Raw genomic sequence first — 26,638 nt, 5'->3', positions numbered from 1 at the left:
CTTCCCCGGGGTCGCTCATCTGCCGAGCTGCATTAATGAGATCCGCGTTGAGCCAGTTCCAGGGTTCGCTAAAGATCAAAGGCACAAAAAAAGTCCCCCAACCCCTCCTCCTTGGTGACTATTTGGTCTCTTTCACCAGAGAGGAGTCAGCACCCCCGCCCGCACCTAGACGGGGAGGCGGGGAAGGAGGGGGAAACCGCTTGGACCCCGCCTTCCCCGCCTGCCGCGGAGGCTGCCGTGGCCCGAGGCTCAGAGAGGGCGGGGTCTGGGCGTAGATGGGGGCGGGGCGCGCCGGCCGGGCGAGGCCGGACCCTGCGGAAGCGCGGAGCGGGGTTGGCCGAGGCCTGGGCCCCTGGAGGGGCGTGGCGTGGCGGGCGAGCAGGGTGGGCCGGCTGAGTGGGCGGGGCTCAGCTCTTGGCGGGGCGGGGCGAGGCGAGCGAGTGGGCGGGGCCGGACCGTGCGCTCCGGTCTGCAAGTCTCGGTGAGGTGGTGAGCCGGCTGAGCCCGGGCGCCCGAGTCCTCACCGCGGCGGCGTTAGCGCGGGGAAAGCAACTCCGGGCTCGCTTTGTGGCTGCTGTTCCCCTGCCCGTCCGGAGCGCCTCCGGCCGGAGCGCAGAAGGAGGGGCGCGCTCCCCAGCCCCCCGCCGCCCTCCCTCAGCCCGCGGGAAGAATGTGCCACCAGCTGTTCTCCGCTCGCGAGCGCTGCGTCCAGGAGTGAGGAACTTGGAGAAATTGGAGACAAAGGCTGCGGTTGGGACGGATGAGTTAGAGACTTGGGTTTGGGCAAACAAAAGGTGCGAAAGACGAGAAGGGGAGAAGGAGATGGCAGCGGGGGAGCCCTGGGGGCTCGAGTTCCTGGGAGTCGCGCCGTGACACGCATGGTTTCCTCGGACCTTCAGCTGGGCTGACTTCCGCGAGCTGGAAGCCGGACTCTGGCAAGTTGGGAAGCGCACGGGAACAATGGACAACTTCTTCCCCGAGGTGAGTGCGCTCGCGGCCGGGAGGGCAGGCGCCGGCGGCCCGGCCCGACTCGGCGCGGACTCCCTTCCTGTCCGGACTGGCCTCCAGGGAGGGAGGGATGTGCGTACCGCGCCGCGCGCACACTTGCTACCGCGCACTCTTAAGCCCGAGAGGGCGAGACTTTCTGGGAGTCGCCTGAGACCAACCCCCGGGGAGTCTCCGGCTGAGTAAGCCGGGGCAGGTTTTATTTTGTCCCGCGCTCGCACTTGGCTCCGGGATGCAGGGAAGATGAGCGTCCTTTTGCGTGGGTGGCTGGCTCACCGGGTGTCCCTGCGGCGCTCCGCGCGAGAGGAGGCGGCGGACTAGGGGCCCGGACGGGGGATCTGCATGCCCAGCTGCCTGGGTGCAGGAAACCCAATAAAATGTTCAGCGGGGACGTGCCTTTCCCCAAGAAAGGTCTGGTCTGGTATTTCCTTTGCAAAACGTGCCGGCTTCCTGTGAGAGGGGTGCAAACACTTCCAGAGGAGACGGCTTAATGAAGTGTGAGAAGGGGGAGGCGAGGGTTTAATCATTCACCGTAGTCTCTGCCGGTCGGACCTTTGGAGCCTAGGTCTAGTGCTCACCAAGAAGTGCTCGTTTAGAATTTGAGATCATTCCAGAGGGAAGATGAAAAGATCAAATATTTGTGCTGTCTTTGGCAGATTTTGAATTTGAATTTGAAGAAGATCGTTTAGGACAAACAGGTTATTTTTTAAGATTAAAACGATCTTCCTTTTAGGGTCGTTGAAGGCGGGACACCGGAGTTACTTGAAACTCTTGACTTGAGAACCGTTTTGGGGGGGGTTGGGGGGGGTCGAGAGTTACTGTGGTTTCTTGGCTCCCTTTTCTTTCTTGGTTGTGTTTGTTTAACAAATTCTATTTAAGTTTGAGGTTTTAAGTGGCTCAAAGTAAACTTAGTTGACTTGAGGAGTCTGAAGTGACTTTCACTGAAAGCAAGGGATGTATTGTAAATCCAGGACAGTTTTGGAAACTTCCAGCAAATTAGACTGGTGAGGGTTTGCCTCTGTGTTGGCTAACTCGCTTTGTCAGACTTAATTGGATATATTATTTCAAGTCATTGTACTTTCTGGATGCCCGCTTACTAGAGATAGCTGATTATAATGACCAAAGTGATGAATACATTCTCGTGTAATAGTATTATCCACTTTTTTCAAAGTGATGTCTCACGTGTGATACCCACATTAACTGAGAGGTAGATTGGACAGGAATTAATCATTCATTAATATATTTTTACCTTTTTTTTTTTAAAAAATGAAACCTCTAATTGTGAGACAGTAGCATTTTCTAATCCATAGACCTTTGTTTCATGCTTGTAAGAAGGCACCAGAACTTTTTGCAGGAGTTGCAGGTTAACCAATGATGAAAGACCGGTGAGCTATGTTTAATTGCTTTCATCTGTTGGAAAACCTCAGGCCCTGCCTGCAGGACACTAATTCTTAACTTTTTTTTTTTTTGAGAGGGGCAGAGAGGGTAGGGAGGCCTTTATTTTGATTTTGTGTTATGGGTCCCTTAGGAAATTTGATGAGACGTAGAATTTGTATTTCGTTTGTTGGGTTCTCAGTCCCCATGAAGCCTGTCCGTGGACCGGGGTGGTCCAGTGAAATCCCCTTCGGGAGAACTCTGCCCCCTAGCGCAAGTGGGGGAAACTGCAGGATAGCGCGAGACAGCTGCAACCTCCTACCCTCCAGCAGTCCTGTCTGACTTCCAAGCCCTTTCTCCTTACACTATACCTTGGTTCAGTGTAAGGAGACCTAGTTGTGGAATTTTATTTCCATGATTAATATAATGTTGAAGTTGTCCATCTTCTCCATTCCCTTTCTTTCTTAGATGAAGACTCTTAAACCAAAGACATTAAGTTGCTTGCTCAAGGTTGAAAAGATGGTTAATAGAACCCACAGCCTTTTTCCTCTGTTGCTGATGACCTTAGTATTTTGGGAAATGGTTATGTATTTAAAGTTATACCTTTAATCTTGGGCTGTATTTATGTTACAGTGTTAATTTCTAATCAGAAATTAATTCTGATCTTTATTTCTAGTCAGTATTAATTTCTAATCAGAGTTTCTCCCCTCAGCATAATTGCTTTGAATGGGAAGCAGGCAGAGCCACAGAGGCTATGCATTGCTGTATTGATTGGAGACAAACTCCTAATGTAGATCCTGTCACTCTTCAGTGTCTCATAACAGAGCATCCTTTTGTTAAATTGTTCAGTGAAGAACATCTTGTAATGTCCTGTTAGAGTAGAAACAGTGAGTGTGAAGTGATACATTTCCAAGGACAACAGAATTGTAGAGCCTCATTTATCACTAAGTGGTGCCCTGTTCTTTGGTAACTTTTCCCCTTGTGATTTAGGGATGATGATGTATGAGCTTCAAATGGCTGTCCAACAAGCAGTGTGAACAACTGAAGAAGAAATTGAATGAGATGTTACATGTATTAGCTTTATGTGTGAATGGCCAAATAATAAGGAAATGGGAGCTCCTTGTGACTAACAGCTGCTATTTAGAGCTAGACCAGGGTTTCTCAAACTGAGTACCATTGACATGTTAATTCTTTGGTGTGGGGGGACCCTCCTGTGCTTGGTAGGATGTTGAGTACCCCTGGCCTCTACCCAGTAGATGCTAGTGACACCCGGAGTCGTGACAACCAAGGTGTCTGCAGACATTGCCCAGTGAGCCCCAGGGAGCAAAGTCACTCCCAGCTGAGAACCACTGAGCTAGACTCACCAAGCATTTGCCCTGTGGAATTAACTCCTGTGCGTGTTGCAGGCATAGGCTTCTTGCCTGCTTTAAGTAGCATCCGGTGTCTTACTGCCGCCAGCCCGAAGCTTGTGAGGCTTGTGCCCCCCAGCTGATGGGCTCCTGACCTCAGAGCGTACCCCCCAGATGGGAGACACCGAGTTCCCCACACTCCCCAACTGAGTTTGTTTCTTCATGGCCTGCCTTGGATTTTTATGACTTCTCTTGTGTAAGTTGTGTGCGCACTTCTGGGAAATTTGTTTTCTCAGCATTTAGAGGTAAGTTTTTAAAAAGTTCACTTCAGGAGGAACCTAAGTTTAGGTACGTATGTAACCAGAAGCAATTTTTAAAACTGAAAAGGCTCAGCCAGGAAAGTAACAAGACTACTGTGCAAACGTGTGGTTGACGTTTTGAAGGGGCCGCTGTTTCCAAGTCCTCAGGACTAAGCACAGTGCCCTGAATACTGGAGGGGCCAGTCGGTACCAGTTGAACACATAAATGAACTTGACTTTTCTGTCTTCTGTTTAAGGAACAGGAGTGGCCTAATGGCCGTTCAAGCAAAAGATCTTTTGAGGGTTATTAGTGGGACATAGGTGAACACTTTGACTTTCAGAAAAAGTATGTAAAAATATTCCTGAGTAAGGTGCTCATTAATACAAGCATAAAGCAGATACTAATGTTTTAAGGGATGAACTGTTGGTGGGAAACATTCCAGCTGTACCTGCTTCTTACAGCCTTGTTCACTCTGGGTTGGAACAAACCCGACTCTCAAGATGTTAAGTGGAAACACCTTCCTCATCTCCACTTAATTTGGGGAGATGTCTTAGTTTAGTACCTGGAGTTCACGAGTTTAACCTGGAATGAGTTCTTGAGCCTGTTTTTCTCCACATTTTATAGTGTTTTGTTTTGTTTCACGTCTTATATTTCTTGGTTAAAAAAAAATTAAGACTTATTTTTGGCAGCTTCTCCCCTCCACCCTCCTGTCATTTCTCAAGGGCATAAAGGAAGCACAGAGGACTTCCTTGTCTCACCGCATCCTGAGGATGAACCCTTTGACGACTGTAAAATGGAATCAGAACATTCCCTGGTGTCCCTTTTTCCCACCATGGAGTGACGGTGTCTTGCCCTTTCTGCATACCCTGCAAGGATTTCTGTAGTCAGGTGCTCATTTTTGGGGCCCTGCCAGCAAAGCTCCAGGATCAGCTGCGAGCAGGGCAGTTGTTGGAGCAGGGAGCCTGTCTCCTGTCCAGGGTGGGGTGGGCAGGGCATGGCTGGTCCCCCACGTCCGCCCGTGGCCTGCTGTTCGAGGCGCTCACCTCTCACCAAATCAGGCCCAGACCAGCCTGGGAGGGGCCGTCACTGTTTAACCAGGGCTGTGCAGGGAGAGGGCAGGGTGCTTGCTTTTCCAGCCCTGCCAGCTTTTCAGTGGGGTCACCTTTAGTAAGGACACGAGCCTTGAATGTGTGCTCCTATGGGGATCAGTAGGAAGTGGGGAACCTTCTTATTAATGGGTTTCAAACTTCTGCACTCAGAGTAATTGTTGTGTAATACTCTCAGGCCATTGGTTTGCAGGGAGCCCTCAAGCAGGAGCAACCAGCCAAGTTTCCACGAAGCCTGGCCTGACTGCCCCTGGGCAGGGTGAGGGCGCCTCATTCTTGAGTGTAGAAAAGATGTGGCCTCGGGGAGCCCGGCTGCACCCTCCCCACCTGTGGGCTCTCAGCCAGATTATCTGACCTTCCTTCGGGGGCTTGCTTTCTCTGTCTGTAAGTGAGCATAATAGTGTCGATCTTGCATGGTTATTAGAATTCGAGATAAGATTTACAAAGGACTTGGCACCTGGTAGGTTAGTGATAAGAAAAGGTTATAGTAACCTAGAAGTTAGGAACGAGCAGCCTTTGGTGGTGACTGAGAGCCCAGCACCCAATGGTGCAGGGGGCTCTTGGTGTTAGAGCTGTTACCAGTATCATTTCTGGTGATAGATTGCATTTATTAATTCTCTTCCTTTTGACCAGTACATGTCTGGCTGATTTTCCAGAAGTCTGTAAAGCGTGCCTGTATTGCTTACAAAATCAGGTTCACATGCATTAGTCCGATTTCCAAGGCCTTGTGACCTTGCAACGCTTTCCTCCTCTCCCCCACATGAATTCTACTCCTGAGGCTCTGTTCCCGGTCCCACTCTGTCCCTTTGTGTCTGTGCCCTCCTCTCTGCTGATCGGATGTCCTGCCTGTCTGGCTCCTTTTTGAAACCATCCGTGACAGGCCTAGTTCATGGTCACTCCTTCCTCTCTTTCCTCTGAACTTGGCTGTGCCTCTTTCTGTCCTGGTCCTGTTAGGAATTTGTTAGCTAGAGGCTTTATTTACCTTTCTTTCTATTTTTCCCCTCCCCCCACTTCTCAAATGAGCAAACAGAGCCTAGAGAGGGTTAATATCTGATTTATAAGTTTTATCACCTTGTTTGTACTGAAAGGTCCTTGAGGATAGGATTCTATCCTTGTGTTACTTTCCCCTCAAGTACAGATTTTTTTTTTATAGCAAGAGGAGATTCTTCTTCCTCCCTTGATTATGCAGCATTTTACAGTTCTTTGAAAACAGTAATAAATATGGCTGAGATGTACTGAGGGCTTACTAGGTGCCAGACACGTTTCTGAGCACTTGTGTACAGTCAGTAATTAATCCCTATAGCAACCCTATGAGTAAGGCTTCCTAAAGGAGGAAGGTGAGGCACAGAGAGGTTAAGTAACTGGCTCCAGGTCACACAGAAAGGGATGGCCAGGCTTTGAACCTAGACAGGTTGTCTCCGGAGTCTCTCTGCTATTCACGGCCATGCTTTCCTCTCCTGTGGGTGTCACTTGCCTTATGCTTGCGTCATTGTTTCTAAATACTTTGATGAAGTGCTTTATACCGTAGGCAGTTAGTAGATGAATTTTGAGTTGAAAACTGCATGCGGGTTTGGGAGTACAAGTGGCCAGAGCCCCAGAAACATGGCAGACCCAGGAGGGTGATGTTAATCAGCTTTTGAGCATGCCACTCATTTTTGTTTTGCTTAGGAGAGACAGTTACCTTCTGTTCCCTTGTAAAATGTGGCTTCTGAAGCTGCTGGCTCCAACCTCATGAGGATGGTACGAAGATTTAAATAATAAGGAAGGCACTTAGAAAGCTAGAGTTTTGAGAAGTATTTTTTAAATTAAAATGAAAGGTGAGACTCATCTGACTCCCCACTTCTAACTATCCGTTGTTGGAGTCTTCCTCCTGGAGGTTTTCTGATGGAATCTTCTCTTTTGGTTAAAGATTCTGGCTGCCTTCCCAGAGTTTCTCCATATCCGTCGCTTTACTTGTGAGCTTATTAATGCTCGTGGGTGGGGTGATCATTGACAGCAGAGCAGAGCATTTCTCAAAGAGCATTCCTTGAATAAAACGTTTTGCTGCGTCGCTGAGAGCTGTTTGGAAAATGTGCCCACCAGGCATCAAGTAAGAAACTTGAGTCCCCAGTTTAAATCTAGCCTCTCATGTCACATGACATCATATCATCTGACTCTGCCAGTTACAGGGGGAGAAAGTATCAGAGTGCTTGTGGCGAAGCTGTGACGCAGCTCTTGAAACAGAGCCAGAGCAGGGCAGGACCAGCTGGCGGGTATGCACTTAAACGGTCTTACCTTCCTCCAGCTTCAGTATCTGCTCTTCAGGGTGAAAACTGACTCCGCATAACAGCATTTATAATTGTGGTAATTAAAAAAAAAAAGTGAGAGATTTACATTAGAAAAGGTGGGCAAGGTTGAATTTTTGTACTTTGGTGTAGGAATGTTTATCTTTACTACCTGTGAGTGACTTAAGGGCCGAGGTAAGTTTTGGGGGTGTTGGAATAGAATGTAGCTTTTTCACTTGGTCTCTTACTTAACACTGGATCCCCAAAGAATACTATGATTCTTTTGTGTCATTTTTGAGGGTCAATTAATAACATGTAAGCAGTGTCCATTGACTGTAATGTGCATTGTTGGGGAGAGGTGGACTTTTTGAAGAATCTGCTCCTGATATTGACTTTGTGTGTTAAAAGTTCTGTTTAAAAGAAATTTATCTAGTAGACTGCAGGCTCATGTGTGCGGCTACCATTGATTTGGGGGTTTTAGTAGCTTCGTAGATACTTAAATTTGTGTTACTAGGAATAAATTTCGCATTAGGAATGTTCTTAAAAACAAAAGCTTTGATAAACATAGATTTACCATATTACTCTTTCATGCCATTCTTAAATTCATTTTTTTCTCTCCTTAATCCTGCAGAGTGTACTCAGTTTAGAAAATTTAGAAAACACCTTAAGTCAAGGGCAAAAACTTCCCCAGCCCTACTCTTAATGTTTTGTGGTATATGGTTTCTCTGCCTCTGTATCTTTCTGTAAAAGGACACCTGGAATGTTTTTCACTTAAGAGTTGATTGAGAAAAGCTTTAAATGCCAAGAAACTCGCATGTGTGCAGACAGGACCAGGGGCACGAACGAGTTATGAATGGAAGCCCCATATCGCATATCTCAATATTTAAGTTATAGATCAAGCTTCCAAACTGGTAAGTAAGTGTCTTCTGGTCTCCTAATTTGAGAAATAAAGCTTCATTGGGATACAACTGAAAAATGTCAAGAGTGGCGGGTTCTGTTGCTGAAAGTCAGACCACGCGGGATGGATGGAGGCAGTCGCAGTTGCACCTGTGTGGGTGTTCTGTTGCTGGGCCAGTGATGTCTGCATGAGTAACAGACACAGACTCCACAATAAATTTTCCATAGAGCTACTCTCCTTGCCCATATTTCAGCAGAATCACTAATTATATGGTTACAGTCAAGAGTTTCACAGTAATTTGTTTTATTGACAGTAACACCAAAGTAGAAATCCTTTCTTGAGTCACTGTGGTTCTTTGATTTCAATTTAAAGAAGGCTTGCCTTGCAAAGGCAGGACAGTAGTTATTGGCATTGTTAACCAAATTCATGCAGCAATATTTGGATGGAAAAAGGAATACAGGCTATTGATACTGCAGGAAGTAAAAAAGTATTTTAATTTCATTATATAAGTCTTTAATAGTGTGAATTTTCCCTATTTCTTAAATTGTTCCTCAAACTTTTCAGTCCTTTGTATACTATAAAGAAAATGAAGACAGAAGTGAATTCATTAAAAATCTGTTTTCAGATGAGACTAAACTTTAATGCATCTTGGCCAGAAAGTAGTCTATATATAAAGATGTGGTAAGGGATGATGCTTGTGTGAATGTTTTTCTTCCTAGTCCTGCAAATTTTTTTAACTTCCTTCGTCTAATTTTTTTTAATATTTTCTTGAACTACCAGTTTTGATGCATGTTTCATTCGATTGAGGAAATTTTTCTCAAGTTTTTAAAAACACATTTTTAAAAAGTGAAGTGGCTAAATTAGTTTGGGAGATTTTAGCAGCTTTTGCTGATATTGTTAATAGTAAACAATAGTTCATATCAAATAATTGCTGCTCACTACTGCCAAGTTCAAAATTGATAATATCATTTGCCGTGAAAGACCATGATTCACTCTTTATATACGGAGCTTCTGTTTATTTACCTTTTTTCCCTTTGTGATGTACAGGGCACTCTAAAGCCTGTAGCCCAAGGGAGGAGTCCTAGGTGTCTGGTCTAAGAGTGGCCCTGCTCATTCAAAGGCATGTAAATCACCTTATTTGTTCATTTTAGATGGTTTCTAGATATTTGCTTTTACAGAAAGCTGCAGACGTACATTCTTGTACTCAGGTCATTGCACACTTGTCTGATTATTTCTTGAGGATAAAATTTTCCGGGAGTGGAGATGTTTGATCAAAGGGTTTTGCACATTTTTACTTAGACTGTTTGGCAGCAAGTTTTCTGAGGGTTGTGAGCCCAGCCTCACCCAGGCAAGGCTGAGACACCCTGTCATGATATATTTACGAAGGCAGGGGTTTTGTAACTTCTTATTAGAGTTAACGACATGCATTGTTTCACGGAGGAAGTCAGCACATAATCCTGGGTTTCTGTGTCCACTGTTAGGTTCTTCTCTGAGCCAGAGTGGAGGAGGGAGGCGTTCTTCTCAGTTAATTATAAGCAGGGCTGTGGATTCATATCCGACCCCCAGAAGACCCCAGCACTGTACCTGCTGTTCATTTAAGGGCAAAGCACACAGGGGACCTGGCTTTACACCCTCCAGGGAGCCATTGGCCGTTTGTGTTGGGACTAGTTTGTATGGATTTTTTGTTTTTAATTCTCATTCCTTTGCATTGTAATTAAGTATCCTTGTGAGTTAACCCTGAGCCAGAGCAGTTATGTGGTGGTGGTTCTAGCTGCAGGGATTTAGGTAACATATAGCACTGTTGAGGGGGGTGTTATGTGTGTGTGTGTGAATGAGTGAGTGAGAGACACTTTAAGGCTTATTATTTTTATTAATTATATCTAGGAAGTCTTTCCATGGACTTTGTTATTTTAAAAAAATTTTTTTTTAATTTTATTTTTTTGGGGGAGGAGGTTTATGTATAAATTAGGTTTATTTTTTACTTTTAGAGGAGGTACTGGGGATTGAACCAAGGACATCGTGCATCTAAGCATGTGCTCTACCACTTGAGCTATACCCTCCCCCTCCACAGACTTTAAAAAATGGAAGTGTTGAGTGCTGGGTGAAAATGACACTCCACCTTTTACGATGCATACTGTGGTCATTTAATACAGGTTTGCTTCTGTTTATTTCTGCCCACATTTTGTTCTTTTATTGATGTGTGCTAAGGGCCAAGGTGCATCTCCAGTGTGGAAATTTTTCCAGCCTCAGATTTTCGGATGTGGGCAAGTGTGCCCTCTTTCTAGGTCTCCTCAGCCTCAGGACTCTGGACATTTCGGCTGGATCGGTCGTTGTAGCTCGGAGCTGTCCTGTGCATTGTAGGGCGTGAAGCAGCATCCCTGGCCTCTGATCCTGAGATGCCAGTGGCACTCGCACCCCTCCACCCCCCAAAACTGTGACAGCCAAAAGCATCTCCAGACCTTGCAGGTGTCTCCAGGGGGAGGGACGTAGGGGGATGGATGCAAAATCGCTGTAGCTGAGAATCATAGCGTCATGTTCAAGCTTTGATGGCCAGAGCTTAAATTTGGATTCTGCTGGGACTTTCATCACCCTCCTTATTTGTGCTGATTTCTGATGACTCTTCACCCCTCGGGTGATGGGGACCCCGCAGTTATCAGTGTGAAAATTTTATTCAACTTAGGATCCAAACTCTCCCCGTGAGACTTGGATACTTAGACGCGATTTATCGTCTAAGTTGTGTCTGGTTGGAATATTTACTTCCAGCTGTGCCATCTGCCCCGAGGGCTTTTGTTGGTCTCCCTTCTGGTGTTTTAAATCTGGTTCCCAGAGTCCTCACCATAAAGCATGGGAGAAATATTTATTTTACTGAGTAATCAAAATGATAGTTGTTCTCTACTAAGAAAGAAGGAGATAATATCTTCTCCAAGTTTTGAGAACATGTTGAGGTAAGTTGTATCTATTGCCCTCTCCCCCATGTATTTTGTACAATTTTATTCTGGCATGCTTTGCCTTTTTTTTTTTTTTTTTAATATAGACTCAGATATTGCCAGAATAATACAGGGAGGTCCTGTGTACCTGTCACCCAGCTTCCCTGGTTGTGACATCTTATATAACAATAGGTAACAGGAGTACAGGATGTCAGCCAGGAAAGTGTAGTTAATGTAGTGTTAATTTCTGGAGAACAACATAGTGATTCAGTCATACGTATATATATTTTTCATATTGTTTTTCATTGTAGGTTATTACAAGTTATTGAATATGGTTTCCTGTGCTATACAGAAAACCTTATTGTTTATCTGTTCTGTATATAGTGGTTTGTATCTGCTAATCCCAAACTCCTAATTTATCCCTCTTCCCTCCCTTTTCCCCTTTGGTAACCAGAAGTTTGTTTTCTGTGTCTTGATTTCACCAGTTTTTACATCCACTCATTTGTATGCACACGTGTGTAGTTCTAAGCAATGTTATCACAGTACAGTTCCGTGCAACCACCAGCACAATCATACTACAGAATTCCCCCCATTTTTGTGTTACCCCCCCAAGAAATAGTCCCACTCTCCCCCCAGGCCCTAGTTACCACTAATCTGTTCTCTATCATTTTGTCATTTGAGACTCTTACAGAAATGGAATCGGTGTAAATCCTGTGAGGTTGGCATTTTTCACCCATGCCCTGGAGACCCACCCGTGTTTTGGGCATCCGTGGTTGTTGCATTTTATTGCTCACTGCTATCCCAGTGTATGGGTACCCTTCTGATACCTGTGCTGACATCCATTATCATTCTGAGGCTCGCAGTTATTTGTGTAATAAGTTGCTCTGTTTGTTTCGTGGCTGTTGAGAGCTCAGACTCTCGTGGGCCTTCTGGTTTATTCCTTGTAGTGGATTTAAGTGCTGTTGTCAAAGACTTTTTTGATTTGTAACTGTCTCAAGTAGTTCAAGGTCGGTTTGGTCAGAACTAGTGCATTTGAACTCTTGCTTATCATCTTGCCAGCTAGCAGATTCCTACTCGTGCTCTCTTTCCCTGAGACAGAAGTTTCATGAAATCAATAACTTTTGATGGCTGGGCTGTCAAGGTCGCAATCTTAACAGGTGACAGCCCCACGTGGACCAGCCAGGTGAGCAAATGGATGGTGACATTCAGTAGAGCCCAGACTTCTTGGGACGCTGAACAAAAGTGCGACAAGATATTCTGGTCATCCATCAGTATCTCAGCAGGCCCGGACGGAAGGGGGTTTCTTTGATGTATGTCCAGACTTCCAAGGCCACGGAAGGTGTCCTGACTCGAGTTGGGTGTGTAGTGGTGGTAGCAGGGAGGGGTCATCTGGGTGGAAGGTGTGAGCAGAGAGGGTGGAGGAGACAAGGCACAGCCTCCAGCCAAAGGCTTGTCACCCTGCACAGACCCGAGAATGCACTCTGCTGGGAGCCTAGGGGTGCAGGGTTGGGGGTCCTTGCCTTTGCTCTGGTCCTGAGTCTTGCCTGTTGGGGAGGAATGCCCAGTGAATGGGCCCAGTAGAGAAGCAAGGGGAGTATCTCCCAGATATTATACTGGGCGCGGGCTCTTCCTTGCTGTTTCTGGCCCCATGCCTTGGGCACAGGGGGAGAAAACTTAGGTAAATCCCATGAAGAGGAACTCTTTTTACCTCTTTAATCCCTGGGGCGAGGGACCACTTGACAGCTCCCCCAGCCGGAGGACATGCAGTCTGAACTCCCCTGATGCTCACCGCCGGTTTCTGAGCCAGCCTCCTGTGGTCTGCTGTCTCACCCAGGTCCCCTGACTGCCACCCTCTTCCTTTCCTAATGAGAATCTGAGCTGAGAGTGAGCCCTGAGCCCTTGGGAGCCGCGTGTGCTCCGCTCCCACCACCTAGGGTGTACGTCACAGGGTTTCTCTACATAAGGATTTCCTTTTGTGGTAACTCCTGTTTTCTGTGACCATTGTCCACTTGGTCTTGTTTTTTCCACCAAGTTTATGGTGTGGAGTGTGACTAGTGTTTCTGCAGCAAGTAGGTAAGCTGTTACTTCTCAAGTGTAAAAGATAATTTTTTTTTTGGTTTAAAATGGTTTATATATAGGAGATTAATATATCATGTATGTATATGTGTGTACATACGAACGTGTATGTGTATATATGTAATACATATATATGTTTGATTTAGCATCGTGCTTTCTGACTAAGGCAGGCTGTTGGTGTGGGAATGAAGCGTTTTATCAAGGCCATGCTGCCTAAAGGCTTTTGCACACATCTAGTAGATGTATTGTTTGCCGTACAGAAGCAGTCTTTCCTAGGCAGTATTTCTGAGCTGCTTACAGTTTCCTAAGAAGATAAAAGTTGGAAGCAGACTCCCCACCTTTCTACACAAGACTTGCATTGTTAGGATGGGGTCATCAGAAAACTGCCTTATTAATTCTAGGTTTACTGCGTTTCCATAAGATTTTCATTCCTTTGGGGATTCTCTCCAAAATAGATGCCAAGTTCAACTTCAAGGATATGAAGTCAGGTGTGGACCGTAAGTTCTGGCAATCTTCAGACCTTGAGGAGCACTGAAATTCTTGGCTGCTTCTCTGGTTAGCATAGCTTTTTCAGCTGTAACAATTTCCTTCGTGCCTTTGGGCAGATCTGGGAGGTGAGCTTACTGTATTTTAGTTTCTAAAACCATGTTCTCTTAAGGTTCTCTTCGAAAAGACCAGTGTCTCTTTTCTCTAAGTATTTTTATATCTCCTGTTTTTCATCGTACATATCAGAAGGAAAAACATCGATTAGAACGAGCTCTTGGTTGTGAAATTAGGACTGGCTTCTGCTGTACAGTATTTTGGAGAGTAAGCAGGTCTGGGGCTCTTTGCATATGTTGTGAGGGGTAATTTGTGCATCTGTCTTCTCACCATAGCCATTATTTTCCAATATTTTACCATAGAAAATTCAAACACAAGCCATCAGCTCTAAGAGTAAAAATGGGGAGCACAAATCCATCTAGCTTGGCTGCCTTAGGCCTCACTTTTTTGTGGATTGTATGCAGTGTGAAGAAAGGGTGATTCTGAAATGGAAAAAAATCCCTTTCAAGGAGTTCAGATGGCTCTTCACATGGAATGTAACCTCGTCTTTACTCACCTATTACCTTTGAGACATCCAGTAGATTCCTTTTACCCTGAGGCACAGAGAACTAGGTTACTTTACCCAGGGCCTACCACGAGAGGATGGGGTCGGAAATACCACGTTATCACTTAGGTTATGTCTTTTGAGTCTCTTAAAATCCCCTTAAGCCTCCACCAGATCCCTCAGTGGGAATCTCTGGAGTTGGTATGTGCGTGTGAAACAAGGAAATAGGATATAGCTTTAGAAGAATAAAAGGTCCCTTGAGGGTGTTCTTTTGCATTATCATAAAATGTTTGATGAAATTGAATAGCTGTTTCCTCAAGGAAAGCGGAATTTTAGAAGCTAATTTAAAAAATGGTATATCCTTTATCACACCCAGCTTTGGACAAAATTACCTTTTAAAGAAAAGAAAATGTAGACTCTAGCAGTGTTCTCTAATGCAAGTCAATGGCTTATTTGTCCAAGGAGGAAATACGTAGATTTAGGACTTACTATAGTGTAGGATTTTGGTAACAATTTGAATACATGGAACTCTGCACTGTGGCTTGGCCATTGCATCATCCGTGCCGTCTGCATTTCCTTTTATGCAGTTTTTTAACTTGCAAAAGTTTATTGATCACTCACCAGGGGCTGAGACTGTGCTAAAGTCTCAACTTGGGTTAATTCATTTAATCTGCCCAGTAGTTTTATACGGTTGATGCCATTGCGCATATGAAAATACAGAGTCTTAGAGAAGTTAAGTCATTTGCCTAAGTTCACACAACTGGGAAGTGGTAGAACCAGAGTTTGGACCCAAAGATAGACTGCCACATGGCACCTGAATTCATTTGGAGGTGATGGCAGTAGTTCACGTAGGAGGTGAGGATAGAATCTGTGTGGAGAGCTTTGGGAGTGTGTGTTTGCTGCTGCTCAGAGAGCCGACCAAAGTCACGTGATACAAGCCTAAGAAAAATGACCTAATTTGCCAACGACTGCAACAAGGGGTAGAAATTTTCCTATAATCAAACAAAGCAAAGACACAGTCCTTCTGATTGCTCCTGGGACAGCAGCAACTGGACATTCATCCTGAGTGACAGGAATAGCAGGAGTTCTCTTCTGAGAGACAATGCAGAGAATGGTTTCAATGAAATTCTTGTAGGTTTCTGGGGAGCATCTCCACTGAAGGCAAAGGTCACACTGAATTTCCTAAGTCATTTTTCTTGGCTTTGTCTGTTTCTGATGAAGTCCAGATTCCCATGAAGTGATGTTGGAAGAAGGCTTGTTTGCTTTGGAATCTATATGCAGTTTGAGAATCTTGCTTGTCATCTGTGGAGCTGATTGCTCTGTCTCCTGTAGATGTAAGTGGCACTCAGCTGGCATTTCGGCTGCTCACATCTTCCTCAGCAGGTATAGATGAAGTGCTGTTTCATTCAAGTTTAGGGGTACTACTACTTTTTTTTTTTTATTTTAATAGAGACTTTATTCTTTGAGAGCAGTTTCAGGCTTACAGCCTAAAATTTTAAACTATTTTAGGTATCGACCTTCCTTCAACTGATGTGAGATTTTTTAACAGGTAGATAATGGTCTACATTGAAATCAACTTTGCCGAGCTGTAATCCAGTTAAGGCGGTGATGATAGTAGCTGCTAATGTTTTTCATTCCTAAGGAGGTACAGAGTTTGCAGTTTAAAAAGAAAAGCACTAGCCTGGCTGGATCAGCACATACATTCTTTGTCATTAAGTGGACACTCTGGACATTGCCAGGGTCTGGGTACATTATGAAGGATGTAATTATGTTTTAGGTAAAGTAGTGATTCTCAACAGGGGGCAGTTTTGCCTCCCTAGGGACATTTAGCAAAGTCCAGAGACATTTTTGCTTGTTACTGTCAGTGTGGGGAGGGGATTCCTGGCATTGAGTGGGAAGAAACCAGGGATGCTCTTGAACATCCTAGAAGCACAGGGCAGTCCCACGCAATACAAATTGATTCAGTCCACGTGTCAACAGTGGCAAGACTGAGAAGCCCTGAGGGAGAAGATTGACTTGATTCCATATCCCCCTCTGTATTTTAATTTTCCATGTTTTCTAACTAAAGTTGTTGCTACTAAAGCAACCTCCTTTTTATGGGGTGGGGGTGTATCTATGATATAGTCATCTTATTTTTAATTTATTGTAATATTATTGAATTAATTTAATTTAATTATATTGTATAATATAATCTGAATTATATTATAGCTTAGTTATATTATGTATCTAGGTCTATAGTCATATCTTATTATAGTTTTATCTTTATTCCAAAATGTTTCTGTGGCATTAGCGAAAAATAAATAAAATGTGTGTGTTATAAACAAACCTGTATATTTATATAGTGGGATATAAAGTAATTTTTCTAGACCTGAACAATGAGCTTCCATTTATCCTAAAAAGCAAAAGGAATAGGCATTAGGGCAGGTTTGGTCACGGAAGCCCAGGAAACAGATGTGTGTATTTCTGGGATGAAAGAAAGCTAGCAGGGGCCAGCATTCGAGATCTGCCCTCTGCTCTCTGGACCTCGCCTGTCATTTGATTATTTCAATCACTAAGCGCTTGGGGTAGCAACCCTTGTAATACAAGAGGCAGCCTCTTTGAGCAGGATAAATGAACCTTTACCAACAAATTCCACACCTTCTCTTTTCTTTTCCGCTTCTCCCAGTTTTGATGAGTGAGTGTGCTTTTTCTTTCCGCTTCATTTTCACCTAGCGTGATGTTTAATTGCAAGACACGGTAATGAATCACCGAAAGCTTCGTAAGGACATTTGGCTCAGCAGGCAAAACTTTTATTGGCTGAAAATCAGTGAAAGATGACTTACAAGTTCACACCCTTATTCTCATCAAACCTTCAGGCAGGAGGGAAATTAGGTTGGGTTCATCTTAAAGTTCCTGGATTTAATCTATGGTTTAGGAGTGGGGTGGGTTTTTTTTTTTTTTTTCTCTCTCTCTCTCTCTTTTTAGTTTTGGTTTAATGAGGTATAATTGACATATAAAATTGTAAGATATTTAAAGTATACAGCATGGTAGGAGTGAGTTCCTTTCATGTTTCTCCTCACCTTTTCCCCCACCTCTGGCAGCTGGACGAAAAAAGGAAATACTCTTATTATCTATTGACTTTGTTGCTTTTTAACCTGGTGAGACATCTTTCTTGATGAACTTTAGTGTTGTACATGTTTTGTTTGTTGCTTGAGAATCAGTTAAATAAAGACTCCTCAGGGCTCCAAATGGGATACTTAATTTGCTAGAACAAGAGTCCACAGCACTGTCTAACACAACATTAATATACTAAGTGGATAATTTGTTGGGCATTAACTGACCCTGCCGTGGCATTAAGGACTCTGAACATGGTTCATGATAGAAATCTGGGCTTGATAGGTTGGTAATGAGGCTACAGCAATGACATCATCACCAAAGCTTGAACTTACCGCTCTGGACCAAGCCATTCATGGTGAGGGACATGCACCGCATCCTTATTCACCAGCTTGGTTAATTCAGATTAATGATAAGATACTGGAGTATGGCGAGTGATTTCTTTGCTTCAGAGATAACTGCTCGTCAAAAAGACCGATGTTGATGGACTGCAACGTGGTGCAGCTGTGCCAGCAGGAGTGTGATGGGCTGGGATCCTTGTGAGACCAAGGCTGTGCTAAAGCTGTCACCTCACTGTAGGTGGGATTCCCACTCCTGCCCTCCTGAGACCGTGACTCCACGGAGGGGGCACCAGAGGACGCTGGGAAGTGCACTTGATCAGTTGCTTCACCTTAAAAGTTCCCTCAGATTTACCAAGAAGCTACAGACCTCTAAAACTGACAACAGCAATAGTAGTGGACATTGATGAGACACTTATTTGTTGCCATGTGCCATGCTGAGCCTTTTCTGTACGTCACCTCGTTGAATGCTCTGCATGTTAGCAAGTAAAGTCAATCCCATGTGGAGTTGAACAGCCTGCGGCTTAGAGGGCTTAAGTGCCCAGTCAAGCCCCGCAGCTAGTAGACGAGATGCCAGGTCTCTTGCCTGATTCCAGAGCCTGCGTGTTCATTCCTTCTCCTCCAGGTTGATATCTCCAGGGCTTATCATGGTTCTCCCAGCCAGACGGATTGCCAGTCTGGAAGACTGCTGTGGGTTTCGTCGAATGTGTGAACTTTTCCTAGTGACACAGAATCCCACGCTTGGTAGTGACTCTATTTCAAGGTTATTTTCATGGCTCCTGTACACAGTCGAGGGTGTGTTTTGTCTCAGACTTCCTTGAACATAGGGCATTTCTGGGGCTAGAAAGTCACTATTTGCAAATAGGCAAAACAAAAATTGTGGACTCAGCAGAAATAACCAGTCTGCAGAATTAACAGTGACATTGATGGACCACGTAGGCTTCCTGGGACATCACTGGTCCCAGCTGGGAGATGGTCGTGGACATTTTGCTGGCCACTCTCTGACAGCATAGATTCACTGAGTGGATATTCAGGTTCTTGTACAAATGGGCCTGTGAGCTTCATAGAATGGTCTAGCAGACACTCATGAAGGTCCTTGGAAATGTGGTCACAGAATCATTAAAGTGGCTGTGCGGCCAGCAGGTGGGATCAGCGGTGAGCTTTCTTGGCCCAGCCGCCCTCACATTGGAATATTAAGTCTTTATCGTTTCCTTGAGGTCAGACAGAAGTTGCTAGTGTGCCTCTGCCTTACTTGACCTAACTTAACTGCCCAAGTTCATGTTCCCAGGGACCTGCTTCCTTTAAGAAGCTGGGGGTTGGCTGAGTGTGGTTTATTGTTTCTTGCCTTGACTGAGATGATGATTAAAGTTTTCAACATTGAGGTGCGGAAAGCAACCCACATTATGGAGGTAATTCCTTCTACTGGTGACCCTTCTGTGCCTGGGGGCTCCCTCCCCCACCTGCAGGGCTAGGCTTTGCTTTGCCTTTTGTACTTGGAGCTCTGATTTTTCCATCCTCAGTTCTGAACTTTCATATGTGCACATGAATTGTAGTTCCAGCTCGTCTCTCTTGTTCTGACTCCAGATCTTGTGGTCCCCTGGCCATGCCCAGATCCCACATCACACCTCTGACCCTGCTCTGACCACCGGCCACTGCTCAGGGTTGATCTTGCTTCTGCGTGGAGCCGGCCCCTCCTGGCCTCCTCCCTAGTCTCTGACTCGTTGCCATCCTGGGGCATCTCCATGATGACAGATTCCCCTCTTCCTTCTTCGGCTAGAGGATCCACCCTACAGGTGCAGTTTCTCCAAAAGATGACTTCATTCACAGACCTTGAAGAAGGAGGTTCTCTGACACCGGGGATGAAACTTGAAATTAATCATTCAGTCTTGAGTTTCAGGTGGCTGCGCAAGGAGAGGCAGAAAGTCACAGTTTAAAACGTTGGCAAGTAATTCCTGGCACAAAGGCCTGGATTCCTTCCAAACATACCAAGCTTACAGCTGTCTGGTCTATTGCGAGTCAAAGGCGAGTTGATTGTTTCTCAGGGTTTGGATTTTTCCAATTAATGGGCAAACGTGTTCAGAGGATACTGATAACTGCTTGTACCTTTAAAAAAATTGTTTCTAGCACCTTTCAATTCTGAAGAGAATAGTTTTTTAGCTGGGGAGAAAGCAGCTAATTTTGAGATTTGGGTTAAGACATCAATCACAACAGAATGGACGCATCGTGAGAAATGCAGGCTCCTTTTTGGTGAACTTTATGAAAACCAAAGAGAAGATAGAATCAGTTCTTTATTTTCTGAGGAATAAACAATTTCTTTGCATTCTGGTGTTCATTTGGCAGCTGGCCAGGAAGCGTGCCTACAGCTCAGAATTCATCCCAAACCAAACTAATGGAAAAAGTCTGACTTGCTGGAGGCTGAAATTCAATATCGAGGCGGTGACATGGGGCGTGTGTGTGAGTGGTGGGGCAGGGTGGTGGGTGAAAGATGTTGGAAGGCTTAACCCCTGGCAGCTATAAATGGAATACTTACTCACTTGGGTGGCTAAAATTCATGCTTTTAAAAAGGGCTTTATTCTGCCATTTGGTCAGAATTAAGATATGATTTAATGTATCGTACCCAAGCTGGGTCTAAAAACATACTCATTTTCTTTTGATTTGAGCCAAGTTTAATTAAGAGCACTGCTTGACAAGCCCATTAAATAATTTAAACACTTCCCTTCAAAAGCTTACTCTGAATGGAGGCATTATGTACAAAATAATGCATTTTTCAGAACCTGTCTTGAGACCCAGACTGTGTGAGGCACTATGTAAAAGGCTTGCAAATTCAGGGCTGGCAGGTAGGAAAGGTGAGTAAAATGATCCAGGTTGTGGACTATAGGGAGTGGTGGGGACTGTGGTTAACCAGCTCACAGACCTGAAAGAATTAAGGCTCTGTCTTGGCAGGTCCAGTTTTAAAAGAGAGACCAGATAATGTAGATTTCTGCAAGATGTCCCCAGTTTGTAAAGTGTTGACAAGGAATGCAGAACATTTTGTTTTTACTGAGTGGGCCAAGCCAAACTTGACTGGGGCTGGTACTCTCTGAATAGTGAGGAAGATGTTTCTTAACTTGGGAGCAAGGGAAAGGACTGAAATGGTGTATATTTTCCTTGGGGTTCATTTTAGCTGGCTTCCAAAAAATATTTACTGTGTTGTGAAACTGTTCTGTGAGGGTGAGATCTAGGCTAAATTTCTGCATTTTCAGAGTAGATCCTCGCATTATTCAGTCTTTTGGACCCATTCTTTGTTTTACTTGGCTGAGCCAGGGATAGAAGCTGGATTATCTTTTCTGGAGGGGGAAAGCTTATTTTTCACGTTTCAAAGTTTACTCTAAAAAAAAATTTTGCAGAGATGTGAGATTTGGAGGCTTGGACACTATACCAGGATTCTGTCCATTCCTCTTTGGAACTTAGTGTTCGTTCAGCGAGGCTGAGCACCTCCCCACAGAGCGTGCTTTGGAGGGGAAGGTCGTGGAAGCCCACTGCTTGGGTTCGGGTGCTGTCCTGCTGCTTGCTGGGTGTGTGACCTTGGGCAAGTCCCTCATGTCCTCATTTATAAAATGGGTTGGACCGTCACAATTCGGTGCCTCGTGCTCCTGTTTGGAAAATGGTTTTGATCAGAACTCTGCTGTCTGAGCTTGGGCTGCCATCACCAAATAGGACTAGGTGACTTAAGCAACAGGCATTTATTTTCCTGTGGTTCTGGAGGCCGATCAAGGTGCTGGCGGGGTTGGTTTCTAGTGAGGACTCTCTTCCTGTCTGGCTGCGGACTGCCTTCTGGTTGTGGCCTCACGTGGATGAGGGGTCGGGGGGAGATGGGGGCAGAGAGAGTTTCAGGCGTGAGTGAGATCTCTGCTGTTTCTTCATATGAGAGCACTAGTCCTGTTGGATCAGGGCTTCACCCTTAGGACCTAACTGAACCCTCAAATGAAACCCCAAACCCACTGAACAGTCATTCCTCATTCACCCCTCCCCCAGCCCCTGGAAACCACCAGTTTGTTTTTTGTCTCTGTGAATTTACCTCTTCTGGGTATTTCGTTTAAATGGTATTACACCCCCCATGGCCTTTTGTGTCTGATTTTTTTCATTTTGTGTGTTCTTGAGTTTAATCCACTCGGTAGCATGTACCAGGACTTCGTTCCGTTTTACAGCTGAATAATAGTCCAGTGTTGGCTCTGATTTTATATACATGTGTATAAAACACACTGCATAAAAATGTCTATGTTTATTGATGTATTTTTAAAATATAATGTATTTTTATACTGATTTATGTTGATTTCTATCTGGCAAGAGGCCTACATTTAGAGAGACAGGAATAGATGGGCTTTTGTGTCCTTGTAGTAGAGTGTCAGCGTGGTGTTAACACAGGTGCCACTTTGTCCCTCAATTTTCAATTGGTTTGACTAATAAACTTACTTTAAATGGTTTATCCATACCCTGCACACCCCCACTTAAATAGGCCAGAGGTAAAAGCATCTTTAGAAAACCTAATCGTAGCCTCATTCACAGGAGCCTGTAACGCATCTTGTGAGGGTCAGTTTCTTTGCTCACGTGTGTGATCTAACAGGCGTCCTTAGTTTTATGTTGGTTTCGTCATTTGCCTTAAGTATCGCCAGCTGATAAGAATTTACAGATTTTTCTGCGTAAAGGTTGCTTAAGAGAATATGCAGAGGTGATTTTTGCTTTAGTTTTAAGTGATTCATCAGTTTTTACCCTTTTGATAATAGAAGGATAAAAATAAGTTTTTCTATTACATTTAAAGAAGCTTATGAATGCTGTATGTGTCGTCTTCTCAGCAGCTGAGGTCTGAAAGTGCCGTATTTTTCCCATAGTAGATACATTAAAAAGCCAAAACCATAAATATACTTTGCTTGCCTTTTTCCACACTGAAGTTGTTTATTCTGTGGTTTTTTTTTTTAAACAGAGGGAGTATATATCTCCTTATTTAAGTGTTGCCGCATTAAAGGTCTTTTGATAACGTCTGCGTGATCCTTTTGGGTGTGGTGGCAGCACTTGGGCCTTATTTACCGACGGATGAAATTGTCCTGTGGTTTTTTGTTTTTCAGGAAATTACTCTAATGAAAAAAAAAATCACCAATGATCTGTCAGTCCTCGGGCTGAGTGACCAGTGGTCATTTCTTTGGTCCCCTCCATAGCGTTTGGTACTTTCTCTCTTGGTTTTCCCAGCCTTTGTGGTGCTTCTGTGACCACCTCACTCCTATCTGTTTCCTCTGGCGGCTGGTTCTCTGTCTCCCAGTTGAGAGGCAGAGTAGGATGATGACAGTGCTCCACCGTATACTAAAGTTACGAAGAGGTCAGCAAAGAGCAGAAGCAGAAGGAGTGAAGGTTTTCAAGTGTCTGTTAGAAACCGGTATGTTCTCCCAGGTTCTCGAATGTCTCTACATTCCGCATACAACTATCTGTTTGTCTCCACGTTAGCCAGGGGGGTTGAGAGGAGGCAGGGTGGGTCAGGAGACGTCTTCGCAGGGGGACTGGCAGCATCTACAGCGTTCTGGCACCTCTTGGTTTGGGAGATGGGGTTGTTGGGGGATGTCAGCTTTGCACCTGGGGGTGGAGGAGGAAGAAGCTGGGAGAGATGATTAAGGGGATTTTGGCCGTGCTGGCATCTGCCATCTAGTCCTTGGAAGTTAATGAGTTAACTTCCAGGTGGGATGTCAGTGAGGCTGAAACAGTTGTCTTCCCTTTTGATCGATGGCTCTCAATGGGGGTAATTTGGGTCCCAAGGGGATGTTTGAGGTGGGGGTTATACGGTGAGAAGAAGCCAGAGGTGCTGTTAAACTTCTGCCGTGCACGGGACAGCCTCTCACCCCAGAGACTTACCCAGCTGCATTGTCGGGGTTGCTGATGCTGAGGAACCTGCTGGGGGCCCTTCCTGAAGTGAGGGCTGCTCATTCCTTCAGTCCTGGGAGCAGCCCACCAGCTCCCTTCCAGTCTGTAATGGTGGGGGGCTGGGGGCAGAGGAGACCCACTCCTCATTCCCACCAGGGACGCCCCAGAGGCCTGCAGGGATGGGACAGCAGCTGTTGTGTCTGGCAGCGGGTCCCTTCAGGGCTGGTAATGGATACAGACTGTGTGTGTACGAGACACTTAACCACCTCTGTGAAAATGCCAAGTCTCTGTTGCTTCTCACAGGGACTGCAGTTGCGGATGTGTGTGTCCTAATCTAAGGGGGCTTTTCTTCCTCTTTTTCTTCTTCTTCTTTTTTTTTTTTTAATTTGCCATGGAAGATATGGAGCAGGAAATGGGACTCAACAATTGCTGGATTGTTCTCATGCCTCAGATGTCACTTTGTTAACAAGCTGCTCTTCGCAGCTCTCACCCGGGACCCATCCACTGCCTGGGGGTCAGCGCCCAGCATGATTTGTGGGCGAAGGCTCTGCCCAGCCAATTAGTATCTTTAGAATCAGTAGTTAAATTTCTTAGTTCCATCCGTAGCAGGGAGTTTCTTCTCTAAGGCGAACAACAAATGATCAGTTGGCATCATTGGGTTCCTGGAAACAATAAAACACATTTGAAAATGGGTTGCATCTTAGGTAATACAGTCTTTTGCTTTCACCCACCCTAGGGCAGGACCTTTGTGCTTGGTGGCCCTTGCCAATCAGTGGACCTGAAATGGCCCCATCTCCCTGGCAGGTGGGGGTTTTTGATTGAGGGAGAGCAGCTGACCATAGGATGCGAGACCATATCCTTTGTTGTGCCTCTGCCCCCACCCACCCTCCCTGTCCTATCGAGAGCCATGGGACACTGGCTCCAAGGTCAGTAACAGTTTGGGAGAAGAGGGTTTCAGGGTCAGTAAGGGAGATGATTATCCTCAGAGGACAGCAGTAAGCTTTGCAAAAACAAGACCAGACAAATGTATGAGGTTGAATACACTCAGTTCACTCTTGGAAGTGTTTCCTTCAGAGGATGGTTGTGTTTTGGTCACTGAAATTCATCCCCATCTCTAGAAGAAGGGATTCAGATCATCCTCCACAGCAGGTGTGATTCACTGCCTCATGTTGTATGTGTCAGATATGCAAGATTCATCTTGTTCTTAGAGGCTCTGGGCCGTTCTCATGCAGTTTGTGTTTTAAGTGATTGAGTGATGCTAAACTCAGCAGCGTTCCCAGCCTGGCTTCTCCGTTGCAAATACTTCAGCTCCAGGAACAGAGGTCCTCCCTTACACTCAATTCCCCTTTGTATTTTTATCTGCACTTTTTGTGTCCTTTATCTCTCTCTGTATTTTATTATGGCTATTTTCTGTATTTACTAGCTTTGCCTTTGATTAGATTAAACTTGTGGAGAGCAGACTGTATTTTTGGGCTGTTGGGTCCTTCTCTGGGCCAGGTGCTGGGCTGGTCTGCTTTACTAATATTAATTCCGTTATTTAACCCCTTAACTCTTGATCGTTTGCATTTTGTAAAGTAGGAACTTGGAGTGCAGGAAAGCTAAGTGACAGAAGAGGCAGAATTACATGGAGTGATGCAGGTGGACTTGTCTGCCCGTCATTTTATGGGATATAAGTTGTAAGTTTGTAAAGCTGTTTCTAAAAAAAGAAAAGGACAAGGAAAAAACAAATCTGTTCCACCACCTGTTAGCTTTGGGCCCTTGGGCAGATTTTTCAGTGGCTCTGTGCCTCTTCTGTCATATCTGTTAAATGGGGACATTTCTCGTTGCTGGCCGGTAAGGTGTCAGTGGGTGCACATGATGCATTTGGAACAGCGATCAGCACACGGTCACAGTGTTTCCTGTTACTGTTATTTTCCAGGGTTCCACAGCCAGTAGGGGGACTGGAGTTTGGTTTGCTGGATTTGGAAGCCCAGGTCCTCACCATTGACTCCTGTGACTTCCTGGCCATGGTGTGGTGCCTTGTCAGCCAACAAGTGCTCTAAGTCAATATTTGTAGAGTGAATGAATGCATTTGGAATTTGGATGGTGGTGGTTCTCCAGCTATAATGAATTTGCTAAAAGGGGAGAATCTACCTTGGGATTCACAAAAGAAGCAGAACACCAGTTCAGAGTTCTGGAAAATTCTTTTGCACACCTTCACCTGGGCCAAGGAAAAAAACGGCCTCTGAAATCAGTCATTTTGAAGGTGGAATATATGGCTTCCTGATGGTCTGGCTCTAGAAGCTTCCAGGGAGCCAAGGCATTGGGGGATGGGAATTCCAAGGACCCTGCTGTTGTCTGGAAAGTGAGTTTGGCTGGACCTGGAGGTAGCGCAGTCGGGCCGGCAGTGAGCAGATCGGGTTCCTGGTAAGTAACCCCTGACTGCTCGCTGTAGGAACTCAGGAAGACAGCCGGTGTTGGTAGATGATCCAGGATGTGCTGTTTTTAGGGTATAGCTATCATCTTCATTATTGGATTCCACGAACATGAACCTCAGAATCTATAATACAAGTTTTCTCACCTATTTAAATGCTGTCGAGGTAAGTTCAGGGGGAGTGAGACACAAAAGGTCAGGTCATTGTTAGTAGGGCAGGGCTGGTAAAAGACAAACACACGCCCCGGCCCAATGTCAGGATGGGTGGAGTTTGTGCTGAAGTCCACCATGTTCTTGGGTCACTGTTGGAGGGCCATCCTTCTGTCCTTCCTGGCAGCGGTGGTGCTTGCCCTCCCATCCAGCAGGGAGGGCTGGCATCACTTGAGTTGTTTCTCTACTGATTTCTCTGCCAGGGGACAAAGGTGCAGCTCTCAGGCCAGGGCCTCCCAGGGTCGGGGAGGTTGATGGCTGGGTCAAAGGGGCGCATTGGTTTTGCTGGCAGAGCAGTGGATAGAGACTCGGTGC

The 26,638-nt window shown here is 45.2% G+C and overlaps 1 protein-coding gene across 1 annotated transcript in view; it reads left to right on the top strand.

Moving 5' to 3' along the window:
* The first annotated feature begins 469 nt into the window (after window positions 1–469).
* The window catches only part of MYO10 (myosin X), a 192,799-nt gene continuing 166,630 nt past the window's right edge, over window positions 470–26,638 (top strand). Inside the window, exon 1 of the mRNA XM_031443472.2 lies at window positions 470–981. Within this exon, the coding sequence (XP_031299332.2) occupies window positions 961–981 (21 nt within the window). The 5' untranslated portion in view covers window positions 470–960. The remainder of the gene's footprint in view (window positions 982–26,638) is intronic.

This window comes from Camelus dromedarius, chromosome 3, assembly GCF_036321535.1.
Source record: "Camelus dromedarius isolate mCamDro1 chromosome 3, mCamDro1.pat, whole genome shotgun sequence".
NCBI lineage: Eukaryota > Metazoa > Chordata > Mammalia > Artiodactyla > Camelidae > Camelus > Camelus dromedarius.
Note: the sequence above shows the minus strand (reverse complement) of the source record. Positions and strands in the feature narration are given on the sequence as shown.